General features: G+C 39.8%; 5 protein-coding genes across 6 annotated transcripts; 4 read left to right on the top strand and 1 right to left on the bottom strand.

The window, feature by feature from the left end:
* Positions 1-328: 328 nt before the first annotated feature.
* Positions 329-1,259, top strand: LOC108057993 (uncharacterized). Its single transcript, XM_017142471.3, has 2 exons — positions 329-630; positions 695-1,259. The coding sequence occupies exons 1-2, from the start codon at positions 430-432 to the stop codon at positions 1,178-1,180; spliced, it is 687 nt and encodes a 228-aa protein (XP_016997960.2). The 5' UTR covers positions 329-429; the 3' UTR covers positions 1,181-1,259.
* A 10,240-nt stretch (positions 1,260-11,499) lies between these two features.
* On the top strand, positions 11,500-12,266 carry LOC138912259 (uncharacterized). Its single transcript, XM_070212304.1, has 3 exons — positions 11,500-11,741; positions 11,802-11,975; positions 12,033-12,266. Exons 1-3 carry the CDS (start codon positions 11,613-11,615, stop codon positions 12,222-12,224), a joined length of 495 nt encoding a protein of 164 aa, XP_070068405.1. The 5' UTR covers positions 11,500-11,612; the 3' UTR covers positions 12,225-12,266.
* Positions 12,267-12,566: 300 nt separating this feature from the next.
* Positions 12,567-13,322, top strand: LOC108057983 (uncharacterized). The gene is made up of 4 exons (XM_044393098.2): positions 12,567-12,617; positions 12,679-12,834; positions 12,888-13,061; positions 13,119-13,322. The coding sequence occupies exons 1-4, from the start codon at positions 12,567-12,569 to the stop codon at positions 13,320-13,322; spliced, it is 585 nt and encodes a 194-aa protein (XP_044249033.2).
* Positions 13,323-13,872: 550 nt separating this feature from the next.
* On the top strand, positions 13,873-14,407 carry LOC108057985 (uncharacterized). Its single transcript, XM_017142464.2, has 3 exons — positions 13,873-13,926; positions 13,985-14,158; positions 14,216-14,407. Exons 1-3 carry the CDS (start codon positions 13,873-13,875, stop codon positions 14,405-14,407), a joined length of 420 nt encoding a protein of 139 aa, XP_016997953.2.
* A 3,489-nt stretch (positions 14,408-17,896) lies between these two features.
* On the bottom strand, positions 17,897-20,232 carry Adgf-E (Adenosine deaminase-related growth factor E). Of its 2 annotated transcripts, none has more exons than XM_017142475.3 (2): positions 19,119-20,222; positions 17,897-18,599 (listed from the first exon to the last, which is right to left on the bottom strand). In XM_017142475.3, exons 1-2 carry the CDS (start codon positions 20,115-20,117, stop codon positions 17,979-17,981), a joined length of 1,620 nt encoding a protein of 539 aa, XP_016997964.2. In that variant the 5' UTR covers positions 20,118-20,222; the 3' UTR covers positions 17,897-17,978. The 2 variants fall into 2 exon arrangements, with proteins under 2 accessions (XP_016997964.2, XP_070069602.1); XM_070213501.1 differs by lacking the exon at positions 17,897-18,599 and adding an exon at positions 18,730-19,059 and having other exon boundaries at positions 19,119-20,232.
* Positions 20,233-21,353: the final 1,121 nt, after the last annotated feature.

Here is a 21,353-nt window from a genome sequence, read left to right as displayed (position 1 = left end):
TTATTAAATAAAAAATAATAAATTTAAAATTTAATATATTTAGCTGTGTTTAACTTACTTACCTTTTAAAGAATTACAAAAATATTTTAATAGTTTAAATAAAAAACCAATTGTAATAAACATTCTTAAATATATCGGTAAAAAATCAAAATAAATGGTTAATTATATTTTACACTACACTACTACTGCACCAAAATCGCACAAGCGCACAGTGACGTTTTAGCTTTTTTAAAGCTTTCTCGCCCTGCGGAGCGTAGCTTTTTCTTGTGTACAGCTAGAAACAGCTTTTTTTCTGCCAGCAAACTGGCAACACTGGCGGCAGGCGTCTCTATTCGCATTGTTATTGTCATCACTATTGCATTCACATTGTTGCTGTGCGTTTTTAATTAGTTTTCATTGCGATTACTGCCGCTTGAACTGGGTGAAAAGATGAAAATCTACAAGCAGAAGCTGCGCGACGTGTGGCTGCAGATGGAGGAGTTCCGGGCGTGGTTGCGCCGTGATCCGGACGACTCCTACCGGGCGCACTGCCGCTTCTGCAAGTGCTGCGTGAACACCAAAATCAGCGATCTGCGTGCCCATGCGGCCACCAAGAAGCACATGAAGCACCTGGAGTACAAGCCCCATTTGGTGAGTAGCCAATATACGGTTTTTCCAAAATCCCAGCTAATCCGGCTCAACCGCCAATCCACAGAAACCCTCGAACGACGGCCAGTTGGACAGGTCATCCGCCAGCAGCTCCAGCGCCACTCCCTACAAAGTCAAGGCGAAGGCCCAGCCCAAGACGCCGACGGTGAAGAAGGAGAAGCTGAGTGCCTCCGACCAGTCCGTCGACTACGAGCAGATCATCGAGAACCTGGCCCTCTACGAGCCGGAGCAGGTCATGTTCTCCAGCTGCTCCCTGACCGGCGGCGGCGGCGGCGGCGGAGAGCAGCGACTGGACGACGAGATTGACGGCGAGGGCGAGGTGTCCACCATCAGCATCATGGACGAGGATATGGTCAACAAGGCGGTGGCCAATGCCCTGCGCACCCAGAAGGACAGCTCCCAGATATTCGGGGACTTTGTGGCCGACCGCCTTCGCCAGTTGAACACCGACGCCTCCGAGTTCGCCAAGGACAAGATCATGAAGGTCATCCTGGAGGCGGCGTCCATCGATCGGGCCCCCACCTACAATTAATTTGAAACGCATATAATTAGTTTTTAGTATTGACTAGAGTTTGAATAAAACGTGAATTGTACAATTATGATATATCGAACATGCGAAGTTTTATGCCGACAAATGGGAGGTTTATTTCCATTCGAAGTTCTTAAGTTCTTTATTCTTGTATAATTTTTTATTTTAAGACTTACTATATTTTGCTTTATCTATTATATTTTAAAATATTATTTAATTTACCAACTGTACTTTAAATTTTCTTAAACCGAGTCAAATCAAATTATGATTATAATTTTTCCTGCTTATAAATTAAAGTCCACTTTAATACATATATGTTAAATAAAGAATTTCACTCTTCACGCCAAACGGAACTATAAAGATAAATAGCGAAAACTTTTGTTCGGCAAGTTCATTGGCCATGCATTAGTTATTTAACAATTCAGCATTTTGCCCTTTTTCGCTTCAAGCATTAATCTCGCTTGCATTCTTCTTTTAGCCCATTTTTTTTTGTCTCGGATCAAAGTTTTACTAGAAAGTAATTTAAACTTTTGCTTTTACTCTTTAGATTTTTTAGATTTTAGATTTTTACATTTTCCATTCAGCTCGAACTGAGGCGTTCGTTCCACTCAATAAACGCCAGACGCAAATTTTGTTTAACACTTTTTGCCTATTGGCGTTGTAAAATAAGAATAAAATGCGAAAAGAATATTGGTGGAAGTTGGGGCGGTGGGTTTCGATTGTCTTTTGCATAAGCTGCTTAGGTGCTTACTTTGATTTCTGTGTTTTCCCGACTCCCCCATCAATTTGAGGACTTTATGTGCCAGGCTGTAAACTCGAGTTTTATTTGATGTTAGTAAGTAATAGCAATGGCAAAATGCCAGTGGAAATCTGCTTACATTTTTTATGCCAGACTATTTCAAATTTGATTGCCAGACAAGCATTCGGTTGCCCTCTCTTGTTCAATAATTAAACGACTTTACCTGGTGGTTCGACAGCCAAAGGTAAAAGGCATGGACATAAATCAAGCTGCCATAACTTCCTGCAAATATCGAAAGTCCATTAACAGTAAAACATGTTGGCTTCTAGCTTGAATGGGTATCGGATACACACAGAAGAATTTTAGGTACATTTAGAAGATTTGTTATTTTAGGGAAATGGGTATAAAATTCATTTATAAATATTTAATAATATTAGTCAAAAGATATATGTGCTTATATAATTTGAATACATATTTTAAGATATCAACTAACAGATTTTTGAAATCTAACAAGTCAACTAATGTTGACTTTTAGGTTTGTAGGACACTGCATACCATCCATCATATGAGGATCTCAATTTTTTAGAGTGCTCCTTTTCCCGTTAGCATTGTCTAGTTTTATTTTTAGCACCTGATAGTGGGAAGGTGGGTGCGTTGAGGTGCACGTCCTGTCTGCATCTGATAAGTGCCGTCGAAAAACAGGTTTAATTAAAATACACACCCATTCGGCGCTTAGACGTCAATGGCCATCGATGGGCTTGTTGATTTTTCAGGACAATCGAGGCGTAAGCATAACAAATACAAATGCGATAGGCGCACCTCCCCTTAATTTTCCCACCCCAACGACTAGTTTTCCCATTGACAGAGGGAGTCCTTGTTGTTTATTTGCTTTGACATGTTGCTCAAATTGCAGATGTGTGTGTGTGTGTGCGAGTCCTAGTATTTGCCAGCCTTTATTTGTGTTTGTGTTTGCCAAAGGATATTATTAATGCGCAGAGTTTCGGTGGCAGCTTAAGCAATCGATCAAATTAGTAATTTGTAATATTGAAACGAACAGAAGCGAATTTATAGTTTCGAGTTAGTAAATTACTGAATTGCTATTAAAGTAAAGTTTAAAGGTAAATTTAATTGAGACCCGAAATCATGGATTTGGTACACATATCATAAAAGATAAATAGCTTTTCAAAAGTCAGGTTAATTAAACCATAACATACTTTCGTTTCCTTATAATAGCAATTTCCGAGTATAAGCATCCCTTCTCAATTAGCCCCCTTACAATATCTAGAATCTTCTTAGCTTGGCCTTTGAACATGAGACTCCAAATGATTACTGCCCTTCGATGACATACCAAAAATCCATTTTCATTAACTTTTTCGCCCATCTCCTGGGTCAAAAGTGTAGTGAAAGGACCAAAGTGTCCATATCAGGCGGATGGATTGATGTGCTCGGTGTACAGTTGTCGCCAGCTTCGACATGTTCTAGTTTATTTTTATGCCATTTCAGCAATCCTGGGCCGTGTGGGCAGGCCCTCGCAGATTAACAGATTATGATCTGACATGAGTTGAAATGTTGTTAGAAAACTTCATTAGCAACATGTGTGTCCTAGATGTGAGAGGATGTGCGTCGATTCTTGTTGCGCTTCGGTGCGCAATTAAAGCAATAAAAGTGTGGACGACTGCACACTGAATGGCCCATAGACATGGACGGCTTCAGCCCGTCCAATCCTCGGCATCAATTCAGAATGGACCCGTGTTTCTCCCCCCTTCGCTTGCAAAATCCCCACAAGTTCGGGAACTCTAAAAAAAAATTGTCGAGTGGATACAGGGCAAAAATAATTGAGAAAGGAATTTTGTACACCCCGAATACTTTAACCTGACCGATTTAATGCTCTAAAAATGGATTGTAGTACCATATTCCTGGTGTAATAACTAAGGGGTTTGATCAAAAGTATTTATACAATTTAAAATTCAAACTTGTAATAATCTTTTATGATAAATCTTGATTAAATAAAAGCTTGATACATTTATTATAAATTCCGTTAAATCCCTTAAAGAGTATTGGAAGATTGTACCTTCGTGGTTCCTTTTCAAGTTTTTCGTTTTAATTCCCATTCGAATTTGTTGGGTTTATTTCAGTTGTTGTTGTGGCAACTCTTGGCCACTGTGATTGTGCCACGCCCCCTGCCTGTCAGCCGCCCACTCGCTAATCCCCACTTTGGACGGCCGAAAGCCTATTTGAAACTTTATTTAATGCAATTTTCGTTTAAAAATGTATGTGTTTACTTAATGGATAGCGTATTTAGTAGATTTCGGGGCAAGTGGACCACCATAATGGGAATTAGAAATTAATTTCTGACCGTGTGGCGGCAGAACAAACAAATACGATGATGCGGGAAAGTCCAAAGAGTGAAAATCACCGAAACGATGGCACTTTCCCATGCATTTTCATACCCAACCCCGCATTGCACTTTATTAAATGCACTCGCACAGCGAACGGATGGCATTATACATATAAGGTCAGAGAAGAGGAAAAAACAGGCAGATGGACGGACAAACGGACGAACGGGCAACGGACAACGGACAATCGGACGGACGGAGACCAAGTGCGGTCACACTGTAAATTAAATATAAAATGTCCTGCGGACTGTCGCTCTTTATGCCATGCGGCTGGCCAACAACGATGTCGACATCGGTCAGCATTGCAGACCGGGGCCAGAAGTTTTCATTTCTCCACATTTTCGAAATGCTTTTCCCGATTCTGGAGGGAAGGGGAAAGGGGGCGGGGGGCAAAAGAGGGCCATGGGGCAACTAAAATGCAAAACAAAGGGAAAAGTTGACACACCAAAAAAAAAAAGAAATGAAAAGCCCGAAACAAAACTTTAAGCATGCGGATGCAACCGTTGGGCAGGAAAGTACTGGGAAGTGGATATTGTGACTCACACACTACCAAGTCGACTCACTTCGCCCCATCAACAATTTCAAGTGCACTCCTTTTTTGTTCTGCTCTTTGCCTTTCATAGTACATAACATAGAAAAACAACAGCAGCGAAAGGCAATGGCAAAAAACGTCACACAAATGATGTCCAGGCGACCAATTAAACTAATAGGATTAAATTAAAGTATTACGCAAGAATATTCCTCGTTTCCTGTGATTGGAAATAATATTTGATTTCAATTTGAATAACGATGTTACAAATTAAATTAAATTTGAATAACGATGTTATTCCTGATTCGAACACAATTTAATCAAATCAAACGGATTAAATATCATTAGGTAATAATTATATTTTATGCGCGGTATTATTTTGTTCTTAATTATATTAAGTGGTATTAAACAATTTTGCAGTACGAAATTTGTTTTGAAAGCTACTCTAAATTAAACTAAACAATTGCATAGATTGCGTAAATAATTAACAATTTGGGCTTTACTTAAATAAAAACTGTAAATAATTTTAATTTACTTTATACTTTTAATTTTGAGTTAAGCTAATATAAGTAAAACAAATAAAAAATGCAGACATTAGTATTATTATGATCCATTTTGTTGAAAATAAATGAGACTAGGTTTAATATAGGGTAATAAAGGTAATTATAATTCAAAATTTTTGATAAAAGGATCTTAAAGTAAGAAATAACTAGAATTATTATAAGAGAATCTTAACTATAAGAATCTTTTTATATGGCCTAATGCAATTTACGATTTTGTGAGGTGTGCGACGAAGAATTCGCTTGATGTTTTTTGATGAAAATAATTGTAACATACTTTTCGCAACCAGCAGGCGCAAAGGCCACGGCCACGTTGGGCCAACTAGACAACGTGGCGTATACGTGGTCCCTGCTCCTAGCCGAGCCAGCGTTTGTGGACCGGCTCTTGAGACGCCTTCCGCTCGACTGCATAGCATTTGAATCTGAAATATAATTTGCTTTATTATATGCACTCACTCGTCACAAATTGGCCGGCACAACAATAAAACGTGCTGCGAGCAAAGGAGCACGGAGCTAGAAGTCTAGAGGTAAAGAAATGCGTCTGGGGGAAAGTGCAGGCGTTGGATTTGATTGCAAGTTCCATGGCGTAGAAAGTAAAATGCCAAGTCACATATTAATATGCAGACGCCGTTGGCCGAGTCTCAACTTGGCCGTAAATCACCTGAGAAGCCGCAGGAAGGCAGGAACTCAGGAGCTCGGAGGCTCGGAAGCTCTGAGCTCGGAACCACAGCTACGCAACAGCTGTTAATTTGCTACCAACTTCTCGTTTGGGCCGACGGACCGCAGCAAAAGTTCAAGTCAAAATGAAGATTTATTTGTCTGGCAGGCGGATGTAGTGGAGTCTCCATGATCACGTGTCTCATTGCAATTTCCGCAGTCGGATATTTGCCCAGTGCGAGACGACAATGGAGGGAAAGGGGGTGTGGGAGTTGGAGTCAGAGGTTCGGAGCCAACTTTGCTACTAATTTGTTGCACAAACTTCCACTTCACCCCATTGCCAAAGCCATTTCCATTCCCATTCCCATCTCGTTTTGCACATTGGCAGATGCCCGAGTGCCAAGACTCGATTTTAATGGCACTTGAACTATGGTCTGAAGGCCTGAAACATGGAACCCCCTTTTTTTGCTCAAGTGGATGATATGCGAGCAGCTAGAGATGCGACTTTATAAAGGGATATAGGTACAATTAGATTCTACGAAAAATCTTGTAATATTATTTTTGTGACGTGATTAATATCTTGATTTAATTTTAAAGTTTTAATTAGTCGTGGGGCTTGCAAAACAATATTTTTATAATATTTTAATGTTTAATCTTAATTATGAAAAAGATTTAGTTTATTTTTTAATGCGATTAAATATAATATAATAATTCCCACAATCGAAATACAAGTATACCATTTTTTTTATGTGCTCCCTGGGTAAGTTCCCATTCCTAGTTCGACTATTTATGATATATGGACGCATTCTACGAGTATTCCTGTCCATCTGTCCGTTGCCCACTCCATTTAGCCGACCCGCTCGTGCTTCATCATTCACATGTCTGTCTGGCGGCTTATGTTTTGTGTTAATGAACAAGTCCAGGGCTGCAACCGGAGCTGTCTAGCACTTGTCTGATGGTCCGGCTCCTGGCTCTGGGCTCCGGGATTTGGACTCCCTACTCCGTGCTCCATACTCCTCACTCCGGTTCGGCAGGGTCGTGTCTATTACGTACTAAATTATTGTGTGTCCATGTCCGGCCTGCCCGTCTCTTTCGCCCCATATATGTATCTACATATATCCCTCTCCCTCCGGCTGGCTGTCAATTTGAGGATTCGGACGGACAGACGGACTGATGGACAGTCGTAGGCGACTTTTGACAGTCGTTGGCTCTGTTTGTCTGGTTGCCAAAAGTACGTGAGTGGTTCGTTTTAATTACGAATGACGGGCTACGAATTGAGTGTTGTCTTCTGCATTTTTAAAGGCCTCCAGAGTCAAAAGTTGAGGTCGAAATGCTTACTGCGAATGCTTACCCCTAAATGCAGTCATAAATCTGTTTGCTTATCAGCTCAACGAGCTGAGTTGCGGGTTCCTTGCAATTTACGTTCCGGGTTTCCACGTCAGTTGTTCCCAAACGATCCAGCCCTCAAAAGAGGGGACACTTTAAAGCCATGAAGGGCGCTTTAATATAAGGATTATATTGTTAGTCTATCTTCGAAGAATTATTATTTAATTTATAAGACTTTAAATAATATTTTCATTTATTTTCATTAAGAAGATTTAAAATATTTTAAAATAAAACTAATAAGGAAGAAAGGAAAAACAAATTTTTTATTATTCTTGTACTTAAACAAAAAGCACAAATAAATAAAAATGTGAATATTTTAAAAAAATATATATTGTACATCTTTTTATGCTTATCCTTTGTGCCTTTAAAAATCCTTTTAATATATTTTTATGAAACTTTACCTTCCCTTTGTTGCCACGTCAAATATGAAAAAAGGATTTGCAATTTAATGAACTTTTGTGTGCTTTTTTTACACACGCTTGGCTGCACATAAAAGAGCTGCAAGAAAAGGAAAAGAAAATTTGCGTGGCTCATTTGCGGGAGACATTCTTCAAGGGCAATATATGAACGTATACGTAAAAATAAACTTTCTTATGTTTATTTTGATGTGTGGCGGCGAAAGGGCGTGAAATACGCCAAAAAGGGAGACCGAAAAGAGGAGGAGAAGGATGAGCACTTTGCATAAAGTGTCATGTGTGAGCCGAAAAGGATCCGGCAAAGGTTTTATGTCAAATTGAAAGACAGGCCCAAAAAGCTCGGCTCGATTTCAATGCCAAAAAGCAACTAAAATTTGTGACACTCACACGAACACACACAAAGTTACGCCCACGCACACACTCGCATTCGCACACGCATTTTGCATAAATTATGCGGTTGTCTGTGGGCAGAGCTCAAAATGCATGACCCGTTGTCCTTTTTACACTTAGAAAAATAATTAAAACAAGTAATATATGTCTCGTTTGGGTACTGATCTTTATATGTAATAAGGTTTTTTTGACCTTGATTACATATTAAATTTGATAAGTTAAAATGATTTCCTAATTTTTTGAATTCGGTATTCAATTTTTGAAGAGGTTCTTACATTTAATAATATTTTAAAGGCCAACAATATGGTTTTATGAATCAGAAAGAAGTAAAAAACATTTTGTGGATCCATGATACAAATTGTAATTATCCTGGGAACTTTTTTCCGAGTGCACTCCCTCCCGAATTGAATCGTCATGGCAACAGGAACCAGGCTCTAAATAATTTAGCAACCGGAGCGGACAATAAAATTTCGAGCCCAAATGTCATACGCATGCATTTGCATATGATTTAGCCAGAGTGGGGAGAACAGAACAGAACAGGATCCGTGTCCGAATCGGATTCGGAATCAGATTCAGTATCAAAATCAGGAGCAGGCGGGAAAACGGTCGTCAGTTAACGGGAATGCAACTGCATTGCTAAATGGTAAACACAAGTCCCCCGCCCAAAAAGCCCTCTGTGAAATTGATGCCAGCGGCAAATCATCTTTGTCCCTGCATTTGTGTGCTGTGAGGATACATTTATAGCATAATTTGTAAATGTTCGGTAGATACGTATACAAACACACTTGGACCTGGGCCCAAAGTGCGTTATATGCAAATGTATGGTTGTGCAATTTGTAGGGGATATTGCATTGGCAACTTTCGGGCTGCGGCTGCACGTTTGTAATTTGTTTAGAAATTATATTTGATGATTTGCAAATTTGCCGGCTAGCTTTGAGTGGGAGTCCTCCCTTGTCCTGCACTTTAACCTGCAGGAGTGTTCATTAGCCCGGCCAGCAGATGGCGCCATTCAGCAGGAGCAGACAATGGCAGCCAAAAGGCAAATTGCTGGGAAATGCTGAAATATAATGCAATTATCCTGCCTGCGTGTGTCCGTGTGTAGCTGCGCTTGTGGTCGTGTTGATCCCTTTAAACAATAAACTATTTACGCCCGCACATGGCTGCCATGGAAACTGTGCCGTCGTCTGTGAGTATAAACGATTTGTATTAATTGTTAAATTGATATCCGGACTAAAAGCGATTATATTGTGTTGTCAATGAAATGCCGAATTAAAGCTTTTTTAAAGCCTTCCCTTACCAATTATAAAACTATTTGAATTTAAACCAAATAACAATTTAATAATAAAAGTGTGGTGGGGAATATTTAAAGATTCATTAATCAAAATGGGTGGCTACAAAGATTTAAGTTTCTGTCATTTCATTTCTGTCATGGAAATTTTCATTTTTATCTCTAACCCATAATTCTATCCCCTACCATACTTTCTATACTTGTTTATTTCCTCAAAGGATTCCAACACCTTTAATGCATACCACAACGATCCATGTATTAGCATAAAACACGAATATAGACAAGAGATATAGGGTCAGAAAGGTATGGAAAACTCCCTCTTTCGTCCCCTCTTCACCGACATTCATAGTACAAAAAATTCTGCATACTTGATACTTTGATCAATTCAGATGGGCGGCGAACGAGGGGGGTTGTTTTGGGACAAACAAGAAGAGTGTAAGCGTCGATGCCAATCAGTTGGTCCACACGGCTGGAACAGAAACAGAAACCTCATCAACCGATACCCTGTCCTTTGGCAATGCTAATGTCCAGGACGTAAGCGTTATTATGTTGCCATCTCCTTGCCGTTCATCGAAAAAACCCCCTTGAGCAGCTCCCTTCTCCAGTTTCGCATGCAGTAATCTAATCATCATCAGGAGCATCATCCGCAAACCCATCATACCATACCATCTCGTGTCCAGTGCAACATATTGACCAGCACTTGTTTGCTTTTTTATTACTGCCACCCTGGGTCTCCAGTATCTGTCCAATCTTTGGCTGCTGGTCCACCCATCTGTGGATAAATTTATGCACATTATTTGTCCTGCTTGGCATGTCGCGTTGATTTTTGCGCAATCCTTTTGCACATTTCCAAATGCCATTTGTATGCAAACTAACTGCGCTTTATGCCTCCATGGTCATCATCCCATCCTCATCAGAGTCCTCGTGCCAATGCTCATCATGATGATGATTTTGGACTTTGGATGCCAAAGCAAGACATCAAAATGCAACAGGGAAAGAGACCGAATAGAGAGTGCCAGGGAAATTGGGTAGAAATTGGTTGGAGGAAGGGATTTGGATTTGTGGATTTATGGCAATCCAGGATTTATCTCTTTGTAGGAATCGGAAAACTCGAGTGTGTATCTGCCTCTGACGGCAATGCGACATTTTTAAATACTACTGGTTTCAGTATGTATAGGTTGTTCAAAAGGCTCAGCAATCAAATATGCTCAATTAATTGGAAATTATAAACATGCTTTCTGAATTGCCCCTATTAATAGTAGTTTGTAAACTGATCTAATTGACCTGCGTAATAAATTCGAAGTTAACTCATTATAAATATATTAAACGTCGATTAAACAAAGGCTGCGTAAGGTGTATAACTTTTCATTAGGGGCTGTCCATATATTACGTAATCACCTAGGGGGGGGGGAGGGGGTCATTGAAATGATTATGTTTGATTACATGGGGTGGGGGGGGTCTTGCACAATGATTACGTAATCATTTTATTTGTATTTTTTTATTTAAAGAATTTTTTTAAAAACTTTTTTTCTTTAAATATATCTGCAAACTTAGATAGGAAAGCAGAGAAAAAATTTTTTTTAGTGGCTGGGCGGCGAGAAAGAGAATGTTTAGTGGTTCAATCACACGAAGAATGCGAAGACCTGGAATGGCTTGACGAAGAGTAAGTTGGAGATAATTTCGGCGTATACGAACCGAATGTGTCATACCAAACTCCATTTATAAACAATATTAAAGATTGGGTTGCATCTCTGTTTGAATCCACATATTAAAACAAAAAAAATTTTATTCTTGGGATTACGTAATCATTGGGGGGGGGGGGTTTTTATTGAAAGATTACGGCTGATCACCAAGGGGGGGAGGGGGTCAAAAATCAGCAAAAACGTGATTACGTAATATATGGACAGCCCCTTACCGAAAACGCAGTTATAGCAATGATATTTGCGTGGCAGGTGGTTCTCGGCATCTGCCTCTTGTGGCAAATGGTAAACTTCCTAACTTGATCTTGAGTGGGTATAAATCATAGAGCTCTTTATTTGCCTACTAGACGAAGGCCGAGGTGATTTTCAAGCTTATGAAAGTCGAGTGCGAGGGAAATCCGGCGAGAGTTAAAAATGTTTCCTGTTATGTGAAGGCGGTCAATTGGAATATGGGGGAGGTGAACATGGACTGTCATTTGACTGTGACCGTGAGAAACCCAATGGTAAGAAATTTTCCAAGTTCTTGAGCAAATCGGATTTAATGAAACTTTGTGTTTTTTCAGATTCGAATGGAGATCTTAAGGAAGGATTACAGCAACCAGTACCAACCGTTCTTAGTTGACGTGAGAATGGATTTTTGCAACGTGATCCAAAAAAGAAGCTTTGTTCCGTATGCCGTCATACTTTGGAAGATACTTAAACAATATTCCAATTTAAACCACTCCTGTCCCTTTACGGTATATACTCTACTGAGTTTTTTATTTTAGATCATCAGTTTTATATTCTGATTTCAGGGACCTGTGCGAGTACGAAATGCATATTTGGACTCGAATCACCTTCCACCTTTTCCACATGGCTTCTACCAATTCCGATTCACATACTCGGATTCCAATTCTACAAGCAGCGAACTTATTGGCTCTGCAAAATTGTTCCTTCAAGTCATGGAACCGATAAAAAGCAAAAGAAAAACAGTGCCTAAAAATTAAATCTTTCGACATTATGTTAATAACATTATAATTATAAGAATAATTCACAGCAGTATTTATCATAATAATGATTTTGATGTTAAAGTTATTTTTACTAAAGTGAAGTTTGTTCAGGACTGGATTTGTGGATAATTTGCATTTTCGGTTTTATCTCTTTAAAACGTTGTCAAGTCGTATATTTTCATTTATTTGTAAACTGATTTGAAACTGCTCGACTCATTTGTAAAACTAATTACAGTTGATTTATTAATACAATTTTAATTTCCCGATTATAAATAGATTATTCTTCGATTTGACAAATGCTGGCTAACGACTGATATCACTGAAAAAGTAGTTATAGCAATGATATTTGCGTGGCAGGTGGTTCTCGGATGCTGCCTCATGTGGAAAATGGTAATATTCGTAACGTGATCTTGAGTCGGAATAAATCACGGAGCTTTTTTTTGCCTACTAGACAGAGGCCGAGGTTATTTTCAAGCTTATGAAAGTCGAGTGTGAGGGAAATCCGGCGAGAGTAATGAATATTTCCTGTCGTGTAAAGCCGATCAATTGGAATTCGGCGGAGGCGAACATGGACTGCTTTTTGACTGTGCCCTTGATAAGCCCAATTGTAAGTAACTGTTCGCATTCTTGAGATAATTGGTTACAGATAATTGGTTACAGATTCGGGCGCAGATCTTTAGAAAGGATTATAGCAACAAGTTCCAGCCTTTTCTAGTTGATGCGACATTTAGCATTTGCGACGTGATTGAAAGGAAGAGCTATATTCCCTACGGCGTCATGATTTGGAAGCAGCTAAAAAGATACTCCAATGCGAATCACTCCTGTCCCTTTTCGGTATATCTTTTACTGGCTTTCTTCCTTGAGTAACCCCTATTTATTATCTAATTTCAGGGAAACTTAACATTACGAAATGCATTATTGCCCACGGAGCTGCTGCCACCGTTTCCACAAGGCTTCTATCAGTTCCGTTTTACATTCTTGGATTCCAATTCTACCAACCGCGACTATGTGGCCACTGTAAAAATGTTATTTCAAAGCATGGAACCGATAAAAAGTAAAAAACGACCAGTGTCTAAAAATGAAAACGTTCGTTAACATGTTTATAACATTGTAAATGATTTTGATCATAAATAATAACAAATCATTGATTACAGTTCACAGTTTTGGTAATTTATTTCACTGCGAAGAACAGGGATAGAGATAAAGTGAGAGGGAAATTGGAAAGATATTCCGTCCCCGAGATCTGAAGATTTTTTGCAATTTAGTATTAATTCTTAAACTCGAATGTGTCTCGGTTCATTTGTAGGACTATGTGATCTGCGTAATGAAATGGTAATTTACCTATTACAAAGAGATTAAAAATCGATTTAACCATTGCTGGCTAACGAATATAGCTTTTAATTACTGGAAGCTCGATAGCAGTTGTAGCAATGATATTTGCTTGGCAGGTGGTTCTCGGCAGCTGCCTCATGTGGAAAATGGTAAGCTTCCTAGCTTGACCTTGAGTGGGAATAAATCATAGACCTCTTTATTTGCTTGCTAGACGGAGGCCCAGTTTATTTTCAAGCTTATGAAAGTCGAGTGTGAGGGAAATCCGGCGAGACTGGTAAATATTTCCTGTCATGTGAAAGCGATCAGTTGGAATATGGCGGAGGCGAATATGGACTGCTTTTTGACCATGACTTTTATAAAGCCAACTGTAAGTTTGTGTTTAAATTCTTGAGGCAATCAGATATTTTAGTCTTTTCCTTTGACAGATTCGACTGCAGATCCTACGAAAGGATTATAGCAACAAGTTCCAGCCCTTTCTAGTTAATACGACCATTGCCTTATGCGACGTAATCGAAAGAAGAAGCTATATTCCGTACGGCGTCATGATTTGGAAGCAGCTAAAACGATATTCCAATGTGAATCATTCCTGTCCCTTTTCGGTATATCTTTCACTTGTTTTTTCTTGAGTAATTACTATCAATTTTTGGTTATTTCAGGGACATTTAAGTTTACGAAATGCATATATGCCCACGGAACTGTTTCCACCGTTTCCACTAGGCCTCTACCAATTCCATTTTACGTTCTTGGATTCCAATTCCACCAACCACAAATATGTGGGCATTGTGAAAATGTTTTTTCAAGTCATGGAACCGATAAAAAGCAAGAAACGACCAGTGTCTAAAAATTAAACGTCCATTAATATGTTGAAATTATCGAAAGGATGTCAACATTTTTTAACAATTAGAGAGTTGAGATTAAGGCAGGAACCATCAATACACTGCAAAAGAATGTTAGGAAAGCAATTTTCTGTCAAACTTCGCCAGTTGATTGGAAACCTCGATTTCGAAATTAACTAGATTTGTTGGAGAAGTCAAGTCTACTGGCCAGGACATCACTATGGACGGCAGTCCATGTAGTGACGAAGCGCACCAGGAGAGTGTGCGAAGGCGACTACTATTATATAGCCGCAAAATTGAAAATCTGCTGTGATAGTCCGATCGTAATGAGTAATACACCAATCGAAAGGTATTGCAAAAACTTAAAGGATTGCATACCAAGACTTTAAGAAAATCAATTGGCTTGGGAGAGAGAGCGGTGAAAGTGAAAAAGTGAAAATTTCGAAATTTGGAGCTGTTGGGGCCGGTGGGGATAAATGCCCCCTCGCAATGTTTTAGTTGTATTCCTTTTGAAAATACCCGTCGAATGAGGGGCCATTTGTCAAAATCCGACTCTCCGTTCAAAAGTTATAGCCAAAATAAGATTTTCTTCTTCTTCCCAAAATGAAAATTTAATTCTGTCTGTCAGTTTGTCCACTTGTCCACTTGTCCGCTTGTCCACTTGTCCACTTGTCCAAAATATGTTTTTTAAGTTCTGAAAATTTGATATGACGTTCATCACATCGATATAAAAAACTTTTGTTCTACCACTTTTGGAAAAACCCGCTAGTTTAGCGGGAAAACAGCTATAAATAGCTAAAATTCGGAAAGCCGTAACTTCTATACTACTAAAGCTACAGGCTTGTGCTGCATCTCGTTTGAAAGGTATTTTTAAATGCTATAAACGCCTTTTATATGCAATTTGTGTAAATGTAATAGTTAAAAAGATATGAACAAAAGAAAATTTGTTTAAACTTTTTTTTTAGCTTTTTTTTAATTTTCTCAAAAACGGCTCTAACGATTTTCTTTAAAACCTTAAACTGTATAGCCCTTGAGATTCCTTAAATTTTGGTATATAACACATTACTGTAAAAAGTCACGTTTAAAAGTTATTTTTATACGAAAATAGCCACTGTTGCCAGCTCGAACAATTAACGCTCCCTGAGTATTGAATTTTGTGGGAGGGTATCCGAACTGTATTTTAGGGTCATGGAATCAGTAAATTTGCACTTAAGAGTTCCATATAGGAATCTTTTGTTCTACGACTTTTGGAAAAAGCCGCTACTTTAGCGGGAAAAGAGCTAAAAATGGCTAAATTTCGTTAGTTTTTAAGTTCTACACTACTAAAGGTACAGACATGTGCTATACCTCGTTTAAAAGGTATTTTGAAATACTTCAACGCCTTTTTAACTTAATTCGTTAAAATACAATAGTTTAAAAATTATGATTTATGACCAATTTAAATTTAAATGTTTATATTAGCACCTATGAGAGCAAAAGTAAACAAACAAAAACTTCTGATATCAAATAAAAACACCTCTTAACGAGGTAAAAAACTAGTGACGATCGCACCTTCAACGTACAAAAGTTCTGATATCAACTTTTGTGACGAAAAATGATTTTAGATGCGACTAAATAAGTACGCTACCTGAAATTTATTCATTCGGCACGCTACAACAGAAAAACATTCGTGTAGATATTAAATATTTGCTAAAGCGGGCCGAACGAGTAAATTTTAGGTAGCGTACTTATTTAGTCGCATCTAAAATCATTTTTCGTCACAAAAGTTGATATCAGAACTTTTGTACGTTGAAGGTGCGATCGTCACTAGTTTTTTACCTCGTTAAGAGGTGTTTTTATTTGATACAACTAAAACATTGCGAGGGGGCATTTATCCCCACCGGCCCCAACAGCTCCAAATTTCGAAATTTTCACTTTTTCACTTTCACCGCTCTCTCTCCCAAGCCAATTGATTTTCTTAAAGTCTTGGTATGCAATCCTTTAAGTTTTTGCAATACCTTTCGATTGGTGTATTACTCATTACGATCGGACTATCACTGCCGATTTTCAATTTTGCGGCTATATAATAGTAGTCGCCTTCGCACACTCTCCTGGTGCGCTTCGTCACTACATGGACTGCCGTCCATAGTGATTTGGCCAGTTCAAATTTTGAATGTGGGTTTCTCTTTTCCACTCATGTAAGTCAAAGAATCTCCGCTACTTATGCCATGCCATGCGCATATCGATTTGATCCCGACGTGCTTTTTTTTGGGTGTACAAATTACTGGGAAAATATATTTTTCAGACAGCTTCTTTTATCCAGATGTTTAATTTTCCCGCTGTAGTCACCTTTGCTTGGATGAAGATCTCCGTTTCCTGGCAGATGCACCGGTTCCCAGCTCGCAAATCTGCTCTTTTTACGCATATTTTTAAAGCGAATGATGATGGCCGACTGCCTGTGTGTGTGTTTGGCAAAAAAGGAAAATTTGCATATTTGATTTATTTGTTTGGCATTTTGAGACCACTTTATATTCATGAATTTGCAAATTAGACGGCGACAGGAGCGCCGTGGCATAAATGTGTTTTCCCATCGTTAAAAAGTTTGCAGAACCGTATTGGTAGTTTGTCTCGGAAGCCTCAAAAAAAAAAAGAAAGCAAAATGAGAAAATTGTGACTGACTTTCGGGCGATAAATGAAGCGAAACTTTTTCGATAATTGTTGGTAATTCTTGTGTGGCTGCGAAACAAGTTTTCGCCCCTTTTTCTTGTACTAGCACACACTTTGCCATCTCTGTCTGTCAAATGCGCAACAGCTGCGGGCAAAGTTAAACAAATAATAAAGTTTTTAATTATAAGCAATGGCAGGCAGGGCAGAAAGTTTATTTTCTTGATCGCATCAAAGACTTTTGCCCAACTTCCTCGCCCTGAAGCAACTTTGTCATGTGTGAGCGGAAAATGGAAGTCAATGAAATTAGTGCCAGCAGAAGAACCGGAAGTGTTAGTTTCTGTGACATTTGCATGACCCCCGCCCCTTTCACCACCCCCCGAACACCCGCAGCGAAGTATGCAATAAAAAGTTGGCCAGAAACTTATTGGTTTGCCTGAAATAATCAAGAAGCGGAAACTCAAACAATTTGCGGTGCGACTGAAAGTGCAGCTCAAGGTTTATCCCTTGGATTTCCCCCCTTTTTGCCATTGGTCATTGACTTTGGGGCTTTCCGATGTGCGTGAGTGGAAAAGTTGTTGGCTCTCTCAAACAAAATTCAGGTACGACTTCAGTTTATTAAGGGAAAGGATGGAGGATATCTGAAGGGCTTTGCGATATTATGCATCAGAAATATTAATTTTATTGAACTATTTAAATATTCAATTAAATGTAATAATAAATTTTAAAATTATTGTTAAATATATTTTAAGAATATTAGTTATGCATAGGTATTAAATAATACGATTAATCTGGTAGCAATACTATTTCTAAAAACGAAATGAATTTCTATTGTTTTAGAAATAAATGGTGGATTAATTTAGTTGTACGTTAACTTCCAATATTTATAAAGCAATTTAATTGTCACAAATTAAATATAATGTTATATAGGTTTTAAAAATCACTTATTTTCTTCTTCTGAGACATTTTCCTTCGGATCGACAATCTTTTCAACCCACTCGTCCCACTCCTTCTTCCACTTCTCCATGGCCTCCGCCTTGGCCTCGTCACTCAGCGAGCTGTAGCGAATGGAGTTTTTGGCGGTTCTCTTGAGGAACTTCAGATCGGCGTTCATGGGTGCGATGCCCAGGAAGGCCATGTAGAAGTCGTGCGACAGAGGAGCAGCCCGCCAGAAGGCTGGATTGCCGGAGGAGATCACCATGGGCACATTAGCGGCGATCAGCGTGGCTGCCGGATGGTTGCGGTAGTCGGAGCCCAGTTGGAGCACCTGGTTGGACACCGGGCAGACCTCCAGGGCGATGTTCAGGTACTTGGCCAGCCGCATGAGCAGCGGATGCTTGGTGATCGTGTAGCCGTGACTGATCCTCTTGGTGCCCAGCACGATGGCGTCCAGCAGGTTCTGGTCCACGTGCGACCCGTACCAGTTGGTCTGGCCGGCGTGGAAATAGAAGTCGATGTGCTCGGGCAGCTTCAGCAGCTCCTCGGCGAATTTGCTCAGCGGGTGGCCCTTGTCCTCCTGGCCCACCAAATCGAAGCCAACCACAAAGTCGGGAAACTCTTTCTAAAAATTCATTTTTTGTAGATTAGAAGTCACTTTTAATGGTTTATTCCAATCAAAATATTTTTTTTTCGGAGTATTGAATAAGTTTTTTGATTTTTTGATTGTCTGTATTTATTATCTGCACAACATTTAATCCAACTTAAATGCTAATAGCATTTGCTATCAGAGCTCAAACACTTGCATTCTCATAAAATCAACTACTTTGTCAAGGGATTAGAAAAGGTTATTGATGCGAGAGGCCTTAGATTGATTGATTGTTCTTAGTTACAAAATGTTCCTTTACTATTTGGCCTAATTTGTTATCTGCACTGAAATACGCACCTTGCTTTGTTCTGGGATTAATCACAATATGCAAATTAATTTTGGACAAAGGTTTAGGAGTACGAAACAAAGCAAGTAATTTGATAGTTTCAAGCCATAAAAGGCGACTATTTTCAGAAATTAAAAAGCAATTATTTGCCTAAAATAAATATCAGTTTGAGAGTAAAATAATTAAACTACCCAATTATTCAAACTCACATTCAGCTCGGTGCATTGCTTGACATATTGGCCCACCACTTCTGGTTGCACGTGACGCAGGGGGGCATAAATGAGCTTGGAATCTATGAATCCCGGATGCTCCTTCTTGAACCGCTCCAGAGTGTCCAAGTAGATCTGCACAGTTTCCCGCTGTGGCAGTCGGCTGCCATCGAGGCAGTAGAGTTGGGGCACCACCGTTCTCACCTCCAGATATTGCACCCCATCGGCATAGAACTCCTCGAGGGCCCGGTAGTAGTAGTCGCCCCATAGCGGGGCATACTGCAAAAGGCCATCCAGCAGCGTGAAGATCCCCATCATGTGGTCCCAGGCGTGGGCATTCGTCCTGAAACTGGACAGGGGATACATGCTGAGGCGAACTCGCAGATATTTCCTCAAATTCTCTTCTCCCCGCAACTCGCGTAGCTTTTCCATCGGCTGCCATTCGCCGTCCTTGTGCCGCATGTCCTTGGGCTTCTCCGCGGCGAAACGGAACTCCTCCACCCGACAGCCCTTGTGGGTGGTGCAGACCCACAGGTTCTCCCGGTAGGTCATCTCGATCACCGCCCGCGAACTGCACATAGAGGTGTCGTGCGTCTTGAGGGCCGCTCCCTTGGGCATTTTCCTCAGCATCTGGAAGAGCGGCGATTTCTTCACCGTGTGCAGCACCTGGAAGATGTGGTGACCGGGTGCAAACTTGGAGGGATCCATGATGCCCTTCTCGTACTCCCGCTTCTTTTCGCCCATGATCAGCTCGTTGGCCGAGTGCTCGGCCAGGGTCAACTGAATGTCGTTCCCCACGCCGGAGTATCGCTCGAAGGTGTTGACGATGTCGCGCAGCACTCGATAGTCCTCGGGCGAACTCTTGCGCAGATTCGTGGAGCCCAGCATTTCGAGCAGGGTCATCTCATTCGGGTTTTCATGCAGAAACTGGGCGGCTGTGGGCATGGCACGCTTCGCCCATCCAGCAATGGGGCTCCTCCGGCCCAACAGCACCGCCATCTCCTCCCTTCTTTTTAGTTTTCCACAAAAATATTTTTACATTTTTTGTAATTTTGAGATTACAGCCAAAAAGTCAAAAAAATCAAATGTTAAAGGAACTTAAATTTTAAGATATCTTAGAGATTTTTTATTTCTTCTAGTGATGTCATTGCCAAAATAAAAACAAATTTTTATACCCGTTACTCGTAGAGTAAAAGGGTATATTAGATTCGTGCAAAAGTATGTAACAGGTAGAAGGAAGCGTTTCCGACCCTATAAACTATATATATTCTTGATCGGGATCACTGGCCGAGTCGATCTAGCCATGTCCGTCTGTCCGTCTGTCCGTCTGTCTGTCTGTCCGTCTGTCTGTCCGTCTGTCTGTCTGTATGAACGCTGAGATCTCGGAAACTATAAAAGCTAGAAGATTGACATTTTGCATGCAGATTCTAGGAGTTCCTACGCAGCGCAAGTTTGTTTCAAAAGGGTGCCACGCCCCCTCTAACGCCCACAATCGCTTATATACGATTTTAAAAATTTCAATATTTTGGAAAAGTAAAAATGCAGTTTTATTGTGTTTATCAATACCTATCGAAATGTAGAAGAAATTTTTTAAATCGGACCATTCGTTAAAAAGTTACGGCGGATCAAAGTTTTTCTCCATCTCCTTCGCACTCCCTTTAGCTGTGTAACGGGTATCTGATAGTCGGGGCACCCGACTATAGCGTTCTCTCTTGTTTTTTCATAATACTAACAAATAAAAGCTTGCCTTTATTAATTTTAAATGGTTGTACCATTCATAAATGGATAAAAAAATTCCTTTGAAGTAAATTTTACTGATTATAATTATTTAAATGTGCTCAATTATAATTTCAAGAACGTTTTGTCTCAAATAAATAAAGAAAATATCTCAAATTTTAACTGTTCTAGGTGTACAATTTTTTAGGTGTATTATGTACCTTTAAAAGAGTCCTTTCAAATAAGTGGTTATTTCTAGTCTATTTAATTACCATTTTGTTTTTAAGGAGCGAAGTCGTCTGGAAACCCTTGAAGCCATTGGGCCAATGCTAACTGATCCTTTTAAGCAATTTGCAGGGAGTTTCTTTGAGCGAGCTAACGATTTGCATTCCAGACGCTGTTTTGCCGGCATCATCTACTTGTCAATCGGGTCTCAACCCCAACGATTACAAGATGCCCAAAGGCCACCACACATATGCACTCAGCTACTGGCTAACACACACAGAGGCATACATACAC

Source organism: Drosophila takahashii, chromosome 2R (genome assembly GCF_030179915.1).
Source record: "Drosophila takahashii strain IR98-3 E-12201 chromosome 2R, DtakHiC1v2, whole genome shotgun sequence".
Taxonomy (NCBI): Eukaryota; Metazoa; Arthropoda; class Insecta; order Diptera; family Drosophilidae; genus Drosophila; species Drosophila takahashii.
The sequence above is the reverse complement of the archived record's forward strand: the minus strand, read 5'-3'. Positions and strand labels throughout refer to the sequence as shown.

What these genes read in the sequence shown, in the direction of transcription:
- LOC108057993 (XM_017142471.3), top strand. Translation starts at nt 430, where the DNA reads ATGAAAATCTACAAGCAGAAGCTGCGCGACGTGTGGCTGCAGATGGAG. An exon ending in TGGAGTACAAGCCCCATTTG is followed by an intron (nt 631 to 694) that starts GTGAGTAGCCAA and finishes GCCAATCCACAG; the next exon opens with AAACCCTCGAACGACGGCCA.
- LOC138912259 (XM_070212304.1), top strand. Translation starts at nt 11,613, where the DNA reads ATGAAAGTCGAGTGCGAGGGAAATCCGGCGAGAGTTAAAAATGTTTCC. An exon ending in TGACCGTGAGAAACCCAATG is followed by an intron (nt 11,742 to 11,801) that starts GTAAGAAATTTT and finishes GTGTTTTTTCAG; the next exon opens with ATTCGAATGGAGATCTTAAG. An exon ending in ACCACTCCTGTCCCTTTACG is followed by an intron (nt 11,976 to 12,032) that starts GTATATACTCTA and finishes TTCTGATTTCAG; the next exon opens with GGACCTGTGCGAGTACGAAA.
- LOC108057983 (XM_044393098.2), top strand. Translation starts at nt 12,567, where the DNA reads ATGATATTTGCGTGGCAGGTGGTTCTCGGATGCTGCCTCATGTGGAAA. An exon ending in GCTGCCTCATGTGGAAAATG is followed by an intron (nt 12,618 to 12,678) that starts GTAATATTCGTA and finishes TTTGCCTACTAG; the next exon opens with ACAGAGGCCGAGGTTATTTT. An exon ending in TGCCCTTGATAAGCCCAATT is followed by an intron (nt 12,835 to 12,887) that starts GTAAGTAACTGT and finishes AATTGGTTACAG; the next exon opens with ATTCGGGCGCAGATCTTTAG.
- LOC108057985 (XM_017142464.2), top strand. Translation starts at nt 13,873, where the DNA reads ATGGCGGAGGCGAATATGGACTGCTTTTTGACCATGACTTTTATAAAG. An exon ending in TGACTTTTATAAAGCCAACT is followed by an intron (nt 13,927 to 13,984) that starts GTAAGTTTGTGT and finishes TTCCTTTGACAG; the next exon opens with ATTCGACTGCAGATCCTACG. An exon ending in ATCATTCCTGTCCCTTTTCG is followed by an intron (nt 14,159 to 14,215) that starts GTATATCTTTCA and finishes TGGTTATTTCAG; the next exon opens with GGACATTTAAGTTTACGAAA.
- Adgf-E (XM_017142475.3), bottom strand. Translation starts at nt 20,117, where the DNA reads ATGGCGGTGCTGTTGGGCCGGAGGAGCCCCATTGCTGGATGGGCGAAG. An exon ending in AGCAATGCACCGAGCTGAAT is followed by an intron (nt 18,600 to 19,118) that starts GTGAGTTTGAAT and finishes ATGAATTTTTAG; the next exon opens with AAAGAGTTTCCCGACTTTGT.